This window comes from Anopheles ziemanni, chromosome 3 (genome assembly GCF_943734765.1).
Source record: "Anopheles ziemanni chromosome 3, idAnoZiCoDA_A2_x.2, whole genome shotgun sequence".
Classification (NCBI taxonomy): Eukaryota; Metazoa; Arthropoda; class Insecta; order Diptera; family Culicidae; genus Anopheles; species Anopheles ziemanni.
The window spans coordinates 90,349,779-90,364,856 of NC_080706.1; the positions used below are offsets into that span (position 1 = coordinate 90,349,779).

Consider the following 15,078-nt stretch of genomic DNA (forward strand, 5'->3'; position numbering starts at 1 on the left):
TATCAACGATATAAGAATCTTCTTATACAAGTCCGTGACTGGGTTCAATGCCCGATTGTGTGGTCCAAAGTGGAACAGCTAGCTTTATTATTTAAAGTTAAAACACTCCTCGAGATACACTACTCGAGCTACACTGCCCGTATGCGTACATGTATTAAACGGACTTTCCGTATCAATGATGTTGAAACTGACTCAGACGATAGTTATGTATTCTAAGTGCGAGCCGTTGAAAATAATCGTTAAAGTGGTTGACCGGAACGGCAATGCTTGTTCCTTATCGATTTCGACTGATTTTTCAATAATATTATCCAAGTAGCTGCTTTTAGTGCGTTACCTCACGTATTTAGCGTAGCTTGTGATTTTCCGCACATAATTAGCACAAAGCTAGATGTAGACAACAGTAAAACAGTATTGTCTAACCTTCTTCAAGTATCATTTTTTTCTTTCCCTACAACGCTTCAACACCCAAACATTGCCTCAACTGCAAGACGGCAATTTAAAACATGCAAATGTATAACAATCGTTGGGAATAACATCATAGGTTTCACTCTGCTCCTATCAGACGTTTGTGGCTCAACTCGAAACGAGCAGTTTTTTTATTAACTGGCGAAATCATATCGCACTTTTTTTCTACCGGCCCTCAAATTAAAACACACCCGAACTATTGTTTACAGCGATAGCGGCTCTTTACGATGCTTTATCTTACGACCGTTGGATAACTTCGGGCTCGGTTGACGCGGTTCGTTCTTCCGAAAAACACAGCATCTTAAGGGTTTGCATTCGAGGCACATTGGCCTAAATGACGTTGGCTTGATCGGGACAGTGTGTGAGCTGTTGACAAATTATCGGAACGGCTTCGGCATCGGTTGTGCCAACTGCACAAACAGACCCTCGTTGGAGGTGTTGTGGAGCATTGTGGATGGACAGTGCTTAGACGTGTCTCGGCCAGTATTCATGTAGACGTTTTTCGTTAATTCCGTGTGTCTGTGTAGGTGTCGGGGCAGCCAGAACTTTGTAGGGCCACCCGGAGCCACCGGCAACCTATCTAGCCGGCGGTAGTTGTCGATCGACGGAAGGCAAACGAGCTCGCACGCAAAATGCGTCCCACAGGCGTCCGGAAGACATTTGTGCTGAGTGTAAGCGTTGTCGTGCTGTTGGTGTATCTGTTTCTCAACGAGTTCTACAACGGTGGCCGGGGACGGTTTGCGGACGTGGTCAGAAGAGTGTATCCACTGCAGTCGAAGGACGAAGGATCGGTTGCTGTCGTTGATGGAGATGCTGTCGACACAAATTCCACCACCGACACTACACCGACGGAAGGTACGACGTACACGTACGTCTACACAACGATCGGACTAGACCCACGGTATCCGGTACCACCCGGAGACCTCGGTACCGAGGTGAAGGTCAATAACAACGATAGTGAGGTGGCAACAATGATCCTAAACGGTATGGTTAACCAGGGCCTCAACCAGTACTCGTCCGATCTGATGTCGGTACGGCGAAGGTTGTTGGACGTGCGAGATCCCTGGTGCCGTGAAGCTGGCCGCTACCCAACCGACCTACCGGCGACTTCTATAGTGATCGTGTTCTACAATGAGGCGTGGTCCGTGCTCGTCCGTACCGTGCACTCTATCCTCGATCGATCGCCTGCAAATTTGGTGAGCGAGATCGTACTCGTGGATGACTTCAGTAATTTGCGTGAGTTGAAAAAGACCCAACTTCGCCTTTTGTTTAAAGCGTAATAGTAAGAAACTTAACCTATTTGCCCCCCTTTGCAGCTCATCTGAAGACACAGCTTGAGGAGTATTTTGCACCAATGTTAAAGGTACGGATTCTGCGCGCCCCGAAGAGACTGGGACTGATCCGGGCCAGAATGTTTGGAGGAAAGAGTACCAAAACGAAGGTTATTACCTACCTAGACGCACACGTCGAGGTCACAGTAGGTGAGACAATGGGCAAACGTCCTCGGAACTATAGAATCATTGCTTATGTCACATTTACCACTGATCACAGGTTGGCTGGAGGCACTGATTGACCCGGTTGCCAAGAACAGCACCACGATCGCCATCCCAACGATCGACTGGATCGACGAGAACAACATGAAGCACCGAACGGAGAACGCACCCACGTTTGTCGGGGCGTACGATTGGGATCTCAACTTTGGCTGGTGGGGTCGATGGTCACAGAAGAAAAAATACGAAAACAAGATGGAACCGTTCGATACACCCGCCATGGCCGGAGGGTTGTTTACGATCAGCCGGGAGTTCTTTGATCGCCTCGGGTGGTACGACGAGGGCTTCGATATCTACGGCATCGAGAACATCGAGCTGTCGATGAAGAGTTGGATGTGCGGTGGGAAGATGGTGACGGTACCGTGCTCCCGAGTGGGCCACATCCAAAAAGCGGGCCATCCGTACCTCGCCAAAGAAAGCAAGGACGTGGTACGGGCGAACTCGATCCGGATGGCCGAGGTGTGGATGGATGAGTTCAAGGGCATTATCTTCGGCATCTATGGCATTCCACACTACCTGGAGGAGGAGTTTGGCTCAGTCGCGACGCGCAAAGCGGTTCGCGAGGGAGCGAAATGCGCCAAATTCCAGTACTATCTCGAAAATGCCTTCCCCGAAATGCATAACCCTCTGGTGCCGGGTGCGTTCCGTGGCGAGGTGCACAATGGGGCGCTCGGTAATACCAGCTGTCTGACGTACCGCAGGACGGACGCGTTCCTCGGTATGGCCCCGTGCGATGGCCAGCAGAAATCGCAATTCTGGACACACAACTACTACCAGGAGCTGAATAGCTATAGAAACTGCATAGATGCTGTCAGCAGCAAAGTGGAAGTGTACCAGTGCCACCGTTCGCGAGGAAATCAGGCATGGAAGTACCTGGTGGACACACAACAGATACTAAGTGTCAAACAAGAGACGTGCCTCTCGTTGGATCTACGGACGAACGTCACGATCATACTTACTACCTGCGATGCCCTGAAGCCTGAGCAGAAGTGGCCGGTGAAATTCATCGAGCTGGATGTGTCAATGCTGATCGAAGCCCAGCAGAAAAAAACGTGACAACTCGAATCGAAAGCAATAAAAATAAGTCTGTTTAAGTAAACAATGCCACGTACAAATGAAACCCTGAGACATTAGGTCAAAATAGCATATATTTCAATGCCTTGGATTCATCTAATACATTTTTGTTTTTGCTCTCCAACTAAGTATAGAAGGTATGGATAGATGTACGCAAAAAAATTTCTCAGCTTGTTTTTCTTGCAAGACGAATGACGTTGTAGAACACATAGAGGTGACCTCTTCTGATACATTGCCGAAAAAGACGTCAATTGAAGCACTTTTCTACGATAAACCTGGTGACAGAAAACCGTCTTCTAGTACACAATGGCATGATTGAATGAAACAACGGAAAACTTCCGAGAAAGAGGCGAGCGAAAATGCGATAAAATTCTAGTGCAAATGTGGTCCTCAAACTGAATGCACCGTGTTTGAGCTTAGGTTTAAATTCTGCTACAAACACTCGATGGCTCCATCACCGCACATCGGATGTTGTGATTGTTCGGTGGTGTTAGTTTTGATAACTCTTGTTGGCCTGAATCTTCTCTTTCACATATATGATGATACGGTGATTCAGGTTAGCGAACGATGGAATCTCATCTCAAGCGCAGGGCGCAGCAAAGCGAAAGAAACCTTAGACTCCAACGATCACTCGTTACGATCACTCGCCAGCTCGTATTCTCCACCAGGACACCTGGGAAGTGCAGTGAAGTTGGATTATTCCGACCGAGAAGTAGCTTCCCTTGTGGAGACGAGTATCAAACGGCATGGGTTCAATGAGTACGCAGCCACATTGATGTCTTTGAGGCGTGTACTGCCAGATCTTCGTGTTGCTCAGTGTAAGGGAAGCACTCGTGAAGTTCCACGGTTAAAGAAAACATCTATTGTGATAGTATTTTTCAACGAACCGTGGTCAGTGTTGGTAAGAACTGTCCACTCCGTGCTGGATAACACTCCGGCACATCTGATTGATGAGATCCTTTTAGTCGATGACTGTTCCTATCTGTGTAAGTGTTACCTTGCTAGCGATCAATCGGATATGCATTTAAAAGCTCTCTGGTGTTTATTCCGATATCAGCACACTTGAGAACGCGACTCGAGGAATATTTCAGACCATACCCTGCAGTGCGGATCTTACGGGCCCCGGAAAGGTTAGGGCTGATTAGGGCACGGGTTTTCGGATCGAAAAACACCACCGCACCTCTGCTAACGTTTCTTGACGCACACGTTGAGTGCACCAAAGGTGAGGTGAGAAGACTTTTCTCCGCTGAAGTTTAGTAGACAAAGGAACTTCCTTTCGATTTCGATCACAGGATGGTTGGAACCATTGGTCGGTGAAGTGATAAAGAATGCAACGACAATCGCCGTCCCACTGATCGACCGTATAGACGACAACGATATGCATCTAATCCGGAACGTGTCATCCGGTCTGATCGGGGCGTTTGAGTGGGATCTCAACTTTGGCTGGTGGTACCGCTCGAGCCTCCCGTCCCGACCGCAGCCAGAGCAGGCCCCAGCCGAACCCTTCGAGACACCAGCCATGGCCGGTGGTATATTCACCATTGCACGATCCTTTTTCGCACGTCTCGGTTGGTACGACGAACAGTTTCAGGTGTATGGGATGGAAAATAGCGAGCTCTCGATCAAAGGTTGGATGTGCGGCGGGAAGATCCTCACCGTGCCCTGTTCCCACGTGGCGCACATCCGCAAACGGGCGCATCCTTTCATCGATCCTTTCGGGCGCCTGAATGTGACGTTCCGGAATTCGGTGCGACTGGCCGAGGTGTGGATGGACGAGTATCGACAGATCGTGTACGATGTCAACGGGATTCCCGGCTACAGGGAGGACCTGTTTGGATCGGTGCAGGAGCGAAAGCGAATTCGTGCGCGAGCAGGTTGTCAACCGTTTCGCAACTACCTGCAAAGAGCATACCCGGAGATGCCGTCCCCTATCGTGCCGGGAGCGTTCCGGGGTGAGGTGCACAATGCCGACCTAGGGAACGCAACTTGTTTGACGGCGCATCAACACGAAGCACCCTTTATGGCCGCCTGCGATAACCGGAACGAGACCCAGTTCTGGACGCATACTTTCTACAACGAGTTGAACAGCTTCAAGCGGTGTATCGATGTGGGAACCAACGGAGTTCAAGTAACGCAAAACCTGTGCCACCGAATGCGTGGTTCTCAGGCGTGGCACTACGATGTAGATAATGGACAGCTCCGTAATCTTGAGTCTCTGAAGTGTCTAGCAGTTGACACCCGCTCCAGGAACAACGCAGTCCAGCTGGAACCTTGCGCCGTCGACCAGCTGCATCAAAAGTGGTACGTGACGTTGGTGAAGTACGAGTTTTGGGAGCCATTTCAATAAACGGATGTCAAGATGACGCCAACCATGTGTTTCGATCTTGTTACTCTCTTTGTCAAACACACTTTTCCCTAACAAAGAGGTCACATTGTATTGCGAATGACACGTTTCTTATATATGGTAGAGTTTAGGTTGGATCGTTCGCAATTGACTAGTTCCAACGGCTTCACAAACCAGTACAGTCGATTGAGTTGTATAGAAAAACTTGGGAAGATTTCGTGCGTAATGTCGGGGAACTTGTTCCGTTCTTGGTTTCTACAACAACGAATAATTTGTTGTTCGTTTTGTGCTGTTGTTTTACTGTTAAATTACACCCTCTTCCGCTATGAAGTAGAACTTCGACGTGTCTATTTGAAAGCTTACTACCAGTATATATCCAGCTCCATGCCACAAGATGTGACTCATCCACCCGGTGACCTGGGAGTGTCGGTTCTTGTCAACCGAACGAACCCCAATACGGTCGCCCAAATCAACCGATCCTTGCGACGGTACGGACTCAACGAGTACGCATCGGACTTGGTGTCGGTTCGGAGGCGACTGCCAGATGTTCGGGATCCATGGTGTTTGGAGCCGAACCGGTTGCTTTCGGTGCTTCCTGCCACCTCGGTCGTGATTGTGTTCTACAATGAATTATGGTCGGTCCTGGTACGTTCCGTGCACTCGGTGCTCGATAGGACCCCGCCCCATCTGCTACGCGAGATCATCCTTGTAGACGATGGATCACACTTTCGTAAGTTGTGATCAATTAGATTCGAGTAATTACACAGGTAATTAAATCCACTTTTCGGTTGATTCGCTAGCGTTCCTTAAGACACCGCTTGAGGAATACTTTCAACAGTACGCGAAGGTGAAAATCCGTCGGACAAAGCAACGGTTGGGTTTGATTCGAGCGCGAATGTTCGGCGCCAAGCAGGCCTCGGCGGAGATTCTAACCTTTCTCGACGCCCATGTGGAATGCACGAAGGGTAAGGTATTTGTCAATTCGTTGACCTCTGGAGGTTGATACTGATTGCTTCTGTTTCAGGTTGGATTGAACCACTGCTGGATCTGGTGGCTCGGAACTCCACCACGATCGCTATCCCCACGATCGATCGTATCGATGAGATTGATATGCAATTTAAAACCAAAGACTCGCTCCTGCAGGCGGGTGCGTTCGAATGGGACCTCAACTTTGGCTGGTGCGATCGGAATCTTCTGCACAAGCGTTACGCCCATCGTTCCGAGCCGTTCGAAACGCCGGCCATGGCCGGTGGCCTGTTTACGATCAATCGGGGGTTCTTCGAGCGGCTCGGTTGGTACGACGAAGGTTTCCTCATCTACGGACTGGAAAACATTGAGCTGTCGATGAAGTGTTGGATGTGCGGAGGCACCCTTCTTACCGTGCCGTGTTCGCGGGTCGGCCACATCCAGAAGTGGACCCATCCGTATCTGTTCAACTTAACGGTGGATGTCGAACTGTACAACTCCGTCCGCCTCGCCGAGGTGTGGATGGACGAGTACCGCCAGGTCGTGCTGGATGTCAACGGTGTCCGACGCTACACAGAGAACCTCTTCGGGTCGGTTAGCGACCGGAAGCGTGCAAGGGAGCGTGCCAACTGTAAACCCTTCCGGTACTACCTCGAGCGTGCCTTTCCGGAGCTCAAATCTCCCGCCATCTTAGGTCAGTTTCGGGGTGAGGTGCGCAATGTTGCCCTGGGAAACAACTTCTGTCTCGCCGTGGGACGACTTGTGGGTAGTGTTCCGCATATGTCCCAGTGTGACGGGCGGGAGGAACAGTACTGGAGCCATAGCTACTTTCAGGATATCAACTCATACAAGAAGTGTTTGGAATATTCAGGAACACACTTGGGAGCAATCACTTGCCATCGGAGACGAGGCAACCAGGAGTGGATGTACGTGTATGAAACGGGACAAATTTGGAGCACGAAACACAACCAATGCTTAGCGGTGCAAGCGGCACAAAATGACTCACTCATGATGGAAGAGTGTAACGTAACCAGCAAATATCAGCAGTGGCGAGTTAATCAGGTAGAGTATGAGTTTTTGAAGAAAAACTAGCGTCTAGGGATTGAGTGGCCTTTTAATTGTCTATTTATGAATCTTAAGCGTATAACTTGTCCACTTCTATCCACGTCACATAAAACCACATGGGAAAATGTTAGATGTCATCAATAAATGAATTAATCCTTGATGACAACCCGACGCAGGGACAAAAGTAATTGATAACGTTGAAAGTCGCAAGGAATGCGGGGAGCATCTGTAAGAAGTTACTGATGAAGCTGTTGAAGTTACAGATGAAGCTGTATAGGTATGATTAAAACTTAAGTTGGTTTCTGTTTCAAGAACTAGGCATGAAGTTTTACACGGAAATCATTGTTATTGTAACTTGTCTATTCAGTACCACCATCGCTATAACTTCGAAGTCATTTTTTCGAGTGATACCTCTTTTACATAAATATTACTAGCAGACAATATTAAACTTGACTTTTTTCAGCTCTAACAAGGTACGGCAACAGTGGGAAAATAAAACAAAAAAATTATTGCGATTAAACGAGAGCATTGATAGTGAAACGAGTTGGACTCATGATGATAAATGGATTTGTACAAATCAAAGAAATTTGTCAAAATAAAGTTAAGTTTAAAAACAATGCCACTAGAAAGGATTCAGATTTTCTACAAAAAAATTCGACACCGAAAATGAAAAGACCACATAGCTATTACATGTCTTCTGTTTTCCACCATCGTTCGGTATAGTGAAGAAACCAGTAAACTCCTGCAAACCCGGATGTGATTCCTTGACGTCACACTGTAAAGGAACAGCTGCGTCCCCGGTACTACGTTCTGGCCTGGGTAAGCAACCATAACCATGTGCAACGATGAAAAACCTTTGGCTAAATTTCGTAACCGAACCTCTCTCGGGACGGTAGAACCGAAATATGTTATGTGCACCCAATTCGTCATCACCGCCCGGATGAACGAATGTAGTTGTTGTCATTAAATGGGTTCACATGGGCACTGAGACAACTTGCATTGGATGATTACCATCAAGCATATTTAATCCAAAAGTTGAAAACACAACGAACTACGTTGTTAGACGACAATATTTGCTTTGTTTTCCTGTAGGTGTACAAAAACGGGACCCTGGCCGTTTTTCGAGTCAGTATAACTCGAGGTTGTGAGAAACACTAGCCTTTAGTGTCAATTAGCTTCCAACAACTATGCCCAGAAGATGTACAACACGCAAGCTCCTTTCGGTAGCGAGCTACTTGATACTCTTCGCCGTGGCGTGCATAGTGTACAAGAACTGCTTGTTAAATTTGAAGCATCATAGCATACCACATCCAGACAATGGCGCTCGTCCAACACATGAGTTCAACATAACGAAGGCCGGTGAGCTTCCCGGCGATATGGGACGCCCGGTAATCATGGACCTTAACGACACCTCCGTGCAAGAGTTAGTCCAGGCGGGCTTGAAAACGTTTGGCTACAACGAGTATGCATCGGACCTCATGTCCGTCCGGCGACGGTTGCCCGACGTGAGAGCTCCGTGGTGTCGCGTGCAGGAAGGGAAGAGTGAATCATCGTTGCCACCGACTTCGATCGTGATGGTGTTCCACAACGAGGCTTGGTCGGTGTTGCTACGGTCCGTGCACTCCATCCTCGACCGAACGCCGGCTCATTTGATTCGGGAAATCCTGCTCGTCGATGACTTTTCAACTGCACGTAAGTGAAGAAAAATTAAATTGATAAAAGATGAAAACACTCTGCTTGCTTTCCAGCTTGTTTGAAAACCCGGCTGGATGACTATTTCAAAGACTTTCCAAAGGTGCGCATCCTACGAGCTCCTAGAAGGTTAGGTCTAATCGCGGCCAAGGTTTTTGGGGGAAAGGCGTCCAGCGAAAAGATCATCACCTTTCTCGACGCTCACGTCGAGTGTACCGTGGGTAGGTGCGAAGATCGCCAGTCGTGCACCAGGTTGTACATTTCTTTCCTTCCACCGAACAGGATGGTTAGAGCCTCTTCTAAGAGAAGTCGCAGCTAACGAGAATACCATCGCCATTCCGACGATCGATCAAATCGACCCTATGTCCATGGAGCTGCAGACAGACTTTGCTCCCCGAGTAGTTGGTGCGTTTCGGTGGGATCTCAACTTCGGATGGTGGGGTCGTGCGGCGATGATGAAGCGCTACGCGAACCCGTACGTTCCGTTCGATACACCCGCCATGGCCGGAGGACTGTTCACGATCGGAAGAGCCTTTTTCGAGCGACTCGGTTGGTACGACGAAGGATTCGATATCTACGGCATCGAGAACATTGAGCTGTCGATGAAGAGCTGGATGTGCGGCGGTCGGATGGTGATCGTACCGTGCTCCCGTGTAGCACACGTCTGGAAACGTACCCATCCGTACCTTGACCGGGTCAACGTTGATGTCATCCTACGGAACTCGATGCGGTTGGCCGAAGTGTGGATGGACGAGTACCGGCAAGTGATCTTCGACGTTTACGGCGTTCCACGGTACTTTGAGGATCTGTTCGGGTCGGTCGACGAACGGAAGGCCGTCCGGAAACGGGCCCAGTGTGGCACCTTTCGGAACTACATCCTCCAAAACTTCCCGGAGATAACGAACCCGCTCGTACCCGGTGCATTCCGAGGCGAAGTACGCAACGCTGCCTTGTCGCCGGACCTCTGTCTGACGCGCTCTTTTGCCACCAAAACGCTTTCGATGGCTCCGTGCGATGGCCTCAAGCAGCAGCAGTTCTGGACGCACAACTTCTACCACGAGCTCAACAACTACTCCACGTGCATTGAACCGAAGCGACTCCCTATTCCCCATCGCTATCGAGCCGAGTTGGCTCGGTGTAACCGGGTTGAGAAACCAGGAAGCCAGCGCTGGAGCTATCTGCTGTCAAGCGAACAAATCCGGAGTGAGAGTGTAGGTCAATGCCTTGCCGTAGACAGCTCTCGATCGATCACGATCGAACCATGCGATTCAATGAGCAGCAATCAAAGGTGGTCGATAACATTAGTCGAATTGGATGATACGATCTTTCGGTATAACTAACTTCAAATGATTGACTAAAAGCACAAGTATTATGAGACTTCTTATACATATTTATCGTCGATAAAACTACTAATAGATATACATATGTACTGAAATAATTAAGCACTTATCTCTCAAACGCGCTTATTTGATTGACTCAACTCTCCAAGAAAACACAACCAGATAATTAGAACTGAGGCACATACAATCATTTTGTAAAATAGAAAAAAAAAATGTATAAACATATATGTTGTGGAATAATGTCTTAAGATAAAACCCCCACAAGGGTAACGTATGAGCCTTCTGGAATGTGTTCGCTCCTTCATTTAAAAAATTCACCTGTCATGCTTATCCCACGTAATTGAAGTGGCTGTAAAAATACATTTATAAATACTATTCTTCAGTTGAAACATGTTTGCGTAGTGTTACGCGCCACAAACAATCCGGGACATTTAATTTTGCTGTATCTTACATGCGGTGGAAACAAAGGGCAGTGAAAGTTACAACCATAACCTCACTTAAGTTCAGTCGGAATGACTAACACCGTCCATTTTGCTGCCCTTGGCCATGGCTCCGCATCCACGCACGTCGGAGTAGCTGTTTTACATAACAATAATCTGAAGCTCATCTCGCAATCGACTCTGTACGATCATGTCAGCGCATCATTTAATGGCCGGTTTTGTGAGTTGTTCCGATCAGTCGCATGTGCTAACGTTGTGAAAATGACGTTCCTCCCGATGCGGACACTTACCATTGGGTTTGTGGCCATCTCGCTGGTGACGGGACAGTTCGATCCACACTTCAAGGCAGGCCACAGTGCGATCGTGCAGTTGTTCGAGTGGCGCTACGAAGACATTGCCCGGGAGTGTCGGGAATATTTGGGTCCGAGTGGGTTTGGCGGTGTGCAACTTTCTCCGGTGAACGAGGTACGGGACGGTGACTCGTGGATGGACCGGTACGAGCCCGTATCGTACCGTTTGGTGAGTCGCTCCGGATCGGAGCTGGCTCTCCGCTCGATGGTGGAAACGTGCAACGAGGCCGGTGTAAGGGTTTACGTTGAGGTGGTGCTGAACCATATGGCGCGGACAGTCAACAACCAGGGTTCGATCCGAGGGACGGGCGGTTCGATCGTCAACCCGACCACTCGCGACTACCCGGACGCACCGTACAGCGCGGGTGACTTTAACGACCCCTGCCGGATTGTGAATCCACACGATCCGCACGAACTGCGCCATTGCTGGAAGGAGGATCGGCCCGATCTGAACCACGGCCTGGCTCGGGTTCGCCAGCGGATTGTGGACTTTCTCAACCGTCTGCTGGCGCTCGGCGTGGCGGGGTTCTTCGTCGATTCCGCGCTGTACATGTGGCCGCACGATCTACGCTCCATCTTCGATCGGGTGCACAATTTGAGCGTTGCTGGTGGAATCTTCTCGCCCGGAACACGTCCGTTCGTCTGTTACGATCTATCCTACCATGGGACGGGAACTCCGGGTGTCACTTGGACCGAGTACGCCGACCTCGGCATGATCGCGATCGATCGATTCGCATACGACATCGGGGACGTGCTGTTGAGGCGCAAACCGTTTCACTACTTTGTCCACCTTGGTACCAGGCTCGGCTACGTCCCCCGGGAGAAGGCGCTCATTTACGCCTCCAGTCCAGCGCTACAACGACTTCCCGATGCCGATGGAGACCTCTGGGTGGTATCGGTGAAGAATAGACGAGCGTACCAGATCGCCCTGGCCTTTATGCTCTCCCACCGGTACGGAGTGGCACGCATCACCAGTTCGTACGACTTCAGCGACCCTTCGGAGGGTCCTCCGAGCGATGGCCGTGGAAACATCGAACCGGTGCAGTTCCACGATGCTGGCGAACCTTGCAAGAAACCGTGGGTTTGCGAGCACCGTTGGCCGATTGTGCAGAAGATGGTACGGTTCCGGCGAGCCACGAACGGAACCGGCGTGGTCAGCTGGGTGGACAATGGCCAGAACCAGATCGCTTTCTGTCGCGATCGGGTCGGATTTGTGGCGTTCAATGCGGAAGTCTCGCTCACGCTCAAGGCTCCAGTGTACACGTGCCTTGACGAGGGATCGTACTGCGATCTTATCAGCGGTGGAGGGGATCCGGTCGATCCCGGGGGCGAGTGTTCCGGATCCACCATCACCGTGGACGATGAGGGAAGGACGGAGGTGTTCATCCGGGGCCATCTTGATGAGCCATTCCTGGCGTTACTCGCGACCATTCAACCGGAGTAGAAGCTTCGATTCCTTACGATTGCCTCCCCTCCAGATAAAATTAACAATCAACTAAATGTTGTTTAAAGATGAGGAACTGTAGCAACAGCTTAAGGGAATAATAAATGCAAGATAAACCTCACTTCTCTTCTTCTTCTATTTGGCGTAACGACCTTGTTGGTCATGCCTGCCCGTTAAGGGCTTACGAGACTTGTTTCCCTGTTGTACGTGGATAGTCAGTCCTCTCGTACAGGGGAGGGTCCGGTCTCGGTTGGAATTCGAACCCACGCCGTCGAGACGTAAGAAGTAGACGTAACGATGAAAGTATTTGGTTTAATATGGCTGTAGTTCTGCTGGTAGAAGAATGATTTACTGTTTGCATTGTTAGGGAATCATGAGGACATCCAATAATGAATGCAGATTGGTAGTAAAAATCTAGCATTTGAAACATGTAGATACTTGACTGTTTACTAATTTATTGGCATCTGTTCTGCACGAATAGGCTTGTATAAAGGTGCATAGTAAGACACTTGGTGTGCTTGGTTTAATCGAGGAGCGTCAGAACTAACATTACTTCAGTGAAATACCAAAAGCATCCAATCGTTGGATCTAATAGAACCGAATATGATAGTGACCAAGAGTTAGCTTAAGGAACGAAATGTTCAAAACGAACAAACACATTAGTGATTTGATCACCTCCGGTGTTTGTTCAGTGGTCGGCTCTTCTTATCGCATAGTTTTACAGTTCATCCTAAAATGCTTTGTTGACGCTAGCTGATCAGCAAAATCGAGGTGCAGCAAAAAAAAGAAAAGATAGACACGAACCATTCAATATTGTAAATACCTTCTGTCTGTACAACTTCTTGCAGTAACTTTAACACTTCGTAATTACAATGTAAAATGTATAATAATGCAGAAAAAAAGCAAAACTGTATTTGTAAAACGAGCACCGTAAAAGTAACGCATACATCGAGAAATCCGGAAAAACTAGGAAATATCATTGTTAGTTATTTCCCTTCATGTCCAGGCGGCCTCCACGTTGCACGTGAACCTCAAGACGAGATGCGATCGTAGGTACCACATCGACGATAAGCTCAACCTGGAAGTGCTACACGATCTCGACTCGAAAACGGCCCACGAAATCCCTTCCAAAGTGGACATGACCCAGGATCCGATCGGGGAGTTTGCTTTTGATCGGCCGGGAACTTTTGATTTAATTACTCCTTGTAGAAAGAAAACTAAACGTTCAAAAGGTAAATAGGTAAATAAGACACTGGACAACTACTTGATACTTACTATGCCCACCTAAAGCGAAGGAACCGATAGGAGGGTTGATAAACTAGAACCACACTTTAACGTCCTTAGCGTGGATAAGAAAAATCGACATTTCGATTTACAGATTTTGAATCTTGAAGAGGTTTACCAAATTCCTGTGAACGAAGAACTCACCACAAATCTACACACCTTTCGGATATTTTGATTAAATACTATCATGCATGTTGTTTATAGGAGGTAGTGCATCAAGGCGAGTTTATTGCTCAACAAGTTTCTTGTACTTACATTAACAATGCTTTTGTACAATTTTGGCTATGATTAGATTTTGTTTAACATGGATATTTTACTTCATGTTTTATCAAATTTACAATATTTCTATTTTAAAATTAACAAAACGATCAAATTGAACGTATCTGACTTTGCGGCCGCATATATTTATCTCGACTGATGTACAGAATTCGTTAATATAAATCACATCGCTTGTGCTTGTTGTTAATTCCACGTCAATCCATTATTCCCAAATTTGATTTAATTTCGACATAAATTTCATGCTTTGTGTCCAAAGTAGAATATTGCCTCCAATCTGTTAAAAACCTATCAATAGTCGTCCTCGTTAGGTTTGATTCCCTAAAGCGATTTGTAAACATCGAAGCCCATTCTTTAACCGAAACAGAATTATTTGCAGGCAACTCCTTGCGTATAATAAAATACTCTGCAACGTGAACATTATTCAACAAAGCATAATAAAACACATTATGATTTTCGGAATCCAGTTGACCGAAGCAGTCGAAAGGGTCTTTCTCCATCAAATAAGTGAATATTTCCAGTTTGTTTGAAGCATTTCCATTGTAGCACACGCAGTAGAAGAAAGCGTTCCAGTTTTATTCTTCTTCATTGATTTCCTTTGCCATAATGCCAAAACCATAATGTTCAATGAGACATTTCACCAAAGTTAACCAACCCTCCTCGCAAGCGCTATGCAGAAGACTCCTACCCAATTCTTCTTCTCTGTAGTGCAGTTCTTCAATTGTTTTCAAGTAATCGCAAATGATCTTTACCAACTTTTCATCAATCAAATTATTTTGCTCAAATTT

At 47.8% G+C, this 15,078-nt stretch overlaps 5 protein-coding genes across 5 annotated transcripts; all 5 read left to right on the forward strand.

Moving 5' to 3' along the window:
- Positions 1–1,097: 1,097 nt before the first annotated feature.
- LOC131285788 (putative polypeptide N-acetylgalactosaminyltransferase 9) lies at positions 1,098–3,071 on the forward strand. The gene is made up of 3 exons (XM_058314643.1): positions 1,098–1,701; positions 1,782–1,946; positions 2,017–3,071. Exons 1-3 carry the CDS (start codon positions 1,098–1,100, stop codon positions 3,069–3,071), a joined length of 1,824 nt encoding a protein of 607 aa, XP_058170626.1.
- A 463-nt stretch (positions 3,072–3,534) lies between these two features.
- Positions 3,535–5,436, forward strand: LOC131285789 (putative polypeptide N-acetylgalactosaminyltransferase 9). The gene is made up of 3 exons (XM_058314644.1): positions 3,535–4,075; positions 4,147–4,311; positions 4,382–5,436. The coding sequence occupies exons 1-3, from the start codon at positions 3,535–3,537 to the stop codon at positions 5,434–5,436; spliced, it is 1,761 nt and encodes a 586-aa protein (XP_058170627.1).
- Positions 5,437–5,817: 381 nt separating this feature from the next.
- On the forward strand, positions 5,818–7,491 carry LOC131285790 (putative polypeptide N-acetylgalactosaminyltransferase 9). Its single transcript, XM_058314645.1, has 3 exons — positions 5,818–6,163; positions 6,234–6,398; positions 6,458–7,491. Exons 1-3 carry the CDS (start codon positions 5,818–5,820, stop codon positions 7,489–7,491), a joined length of 1,545 nt encoding a protein of 514 aa, XP_058170628.1.
- A 1,160-nt stretch (positions 7,492–8,651) lies between these two features.
- Positions 8,652–10,496, forward strand: LOC131285791 (putative polypeptide N-acetylgalactosaminyltransferase 9). Its single transcript, XM_058314646.1, has 3 exons — positions 8,652–9,156; positions 9,213–9,377; positions 9,439–10,496. The coding sequence occupies exons 1-3, from the start codon at positions 8,652–8,654 to the stop codon at positions 10,494–10,496; spliced, it is 1,728 nt and encodes a 575-aa protein (XP_058170629.1).
- A 701-nt stretch (positions 10,497–11,197) lies between these two features.
- Positions 11,198–12,730, forward strand: LOC131285792 (alpha-amylase 4N-like). The gene has a single exon (XM_058314647.1). The coding sequence runs from the start codon at positions 11,198–11,200 to the stop codon at positions 12,728–12,730; it is 1,533 nt and encodes a 510-aa protein (XP_058170630.1).
- Positions 12,731–15,078: the final 2,348 nt, after the last annotated feature.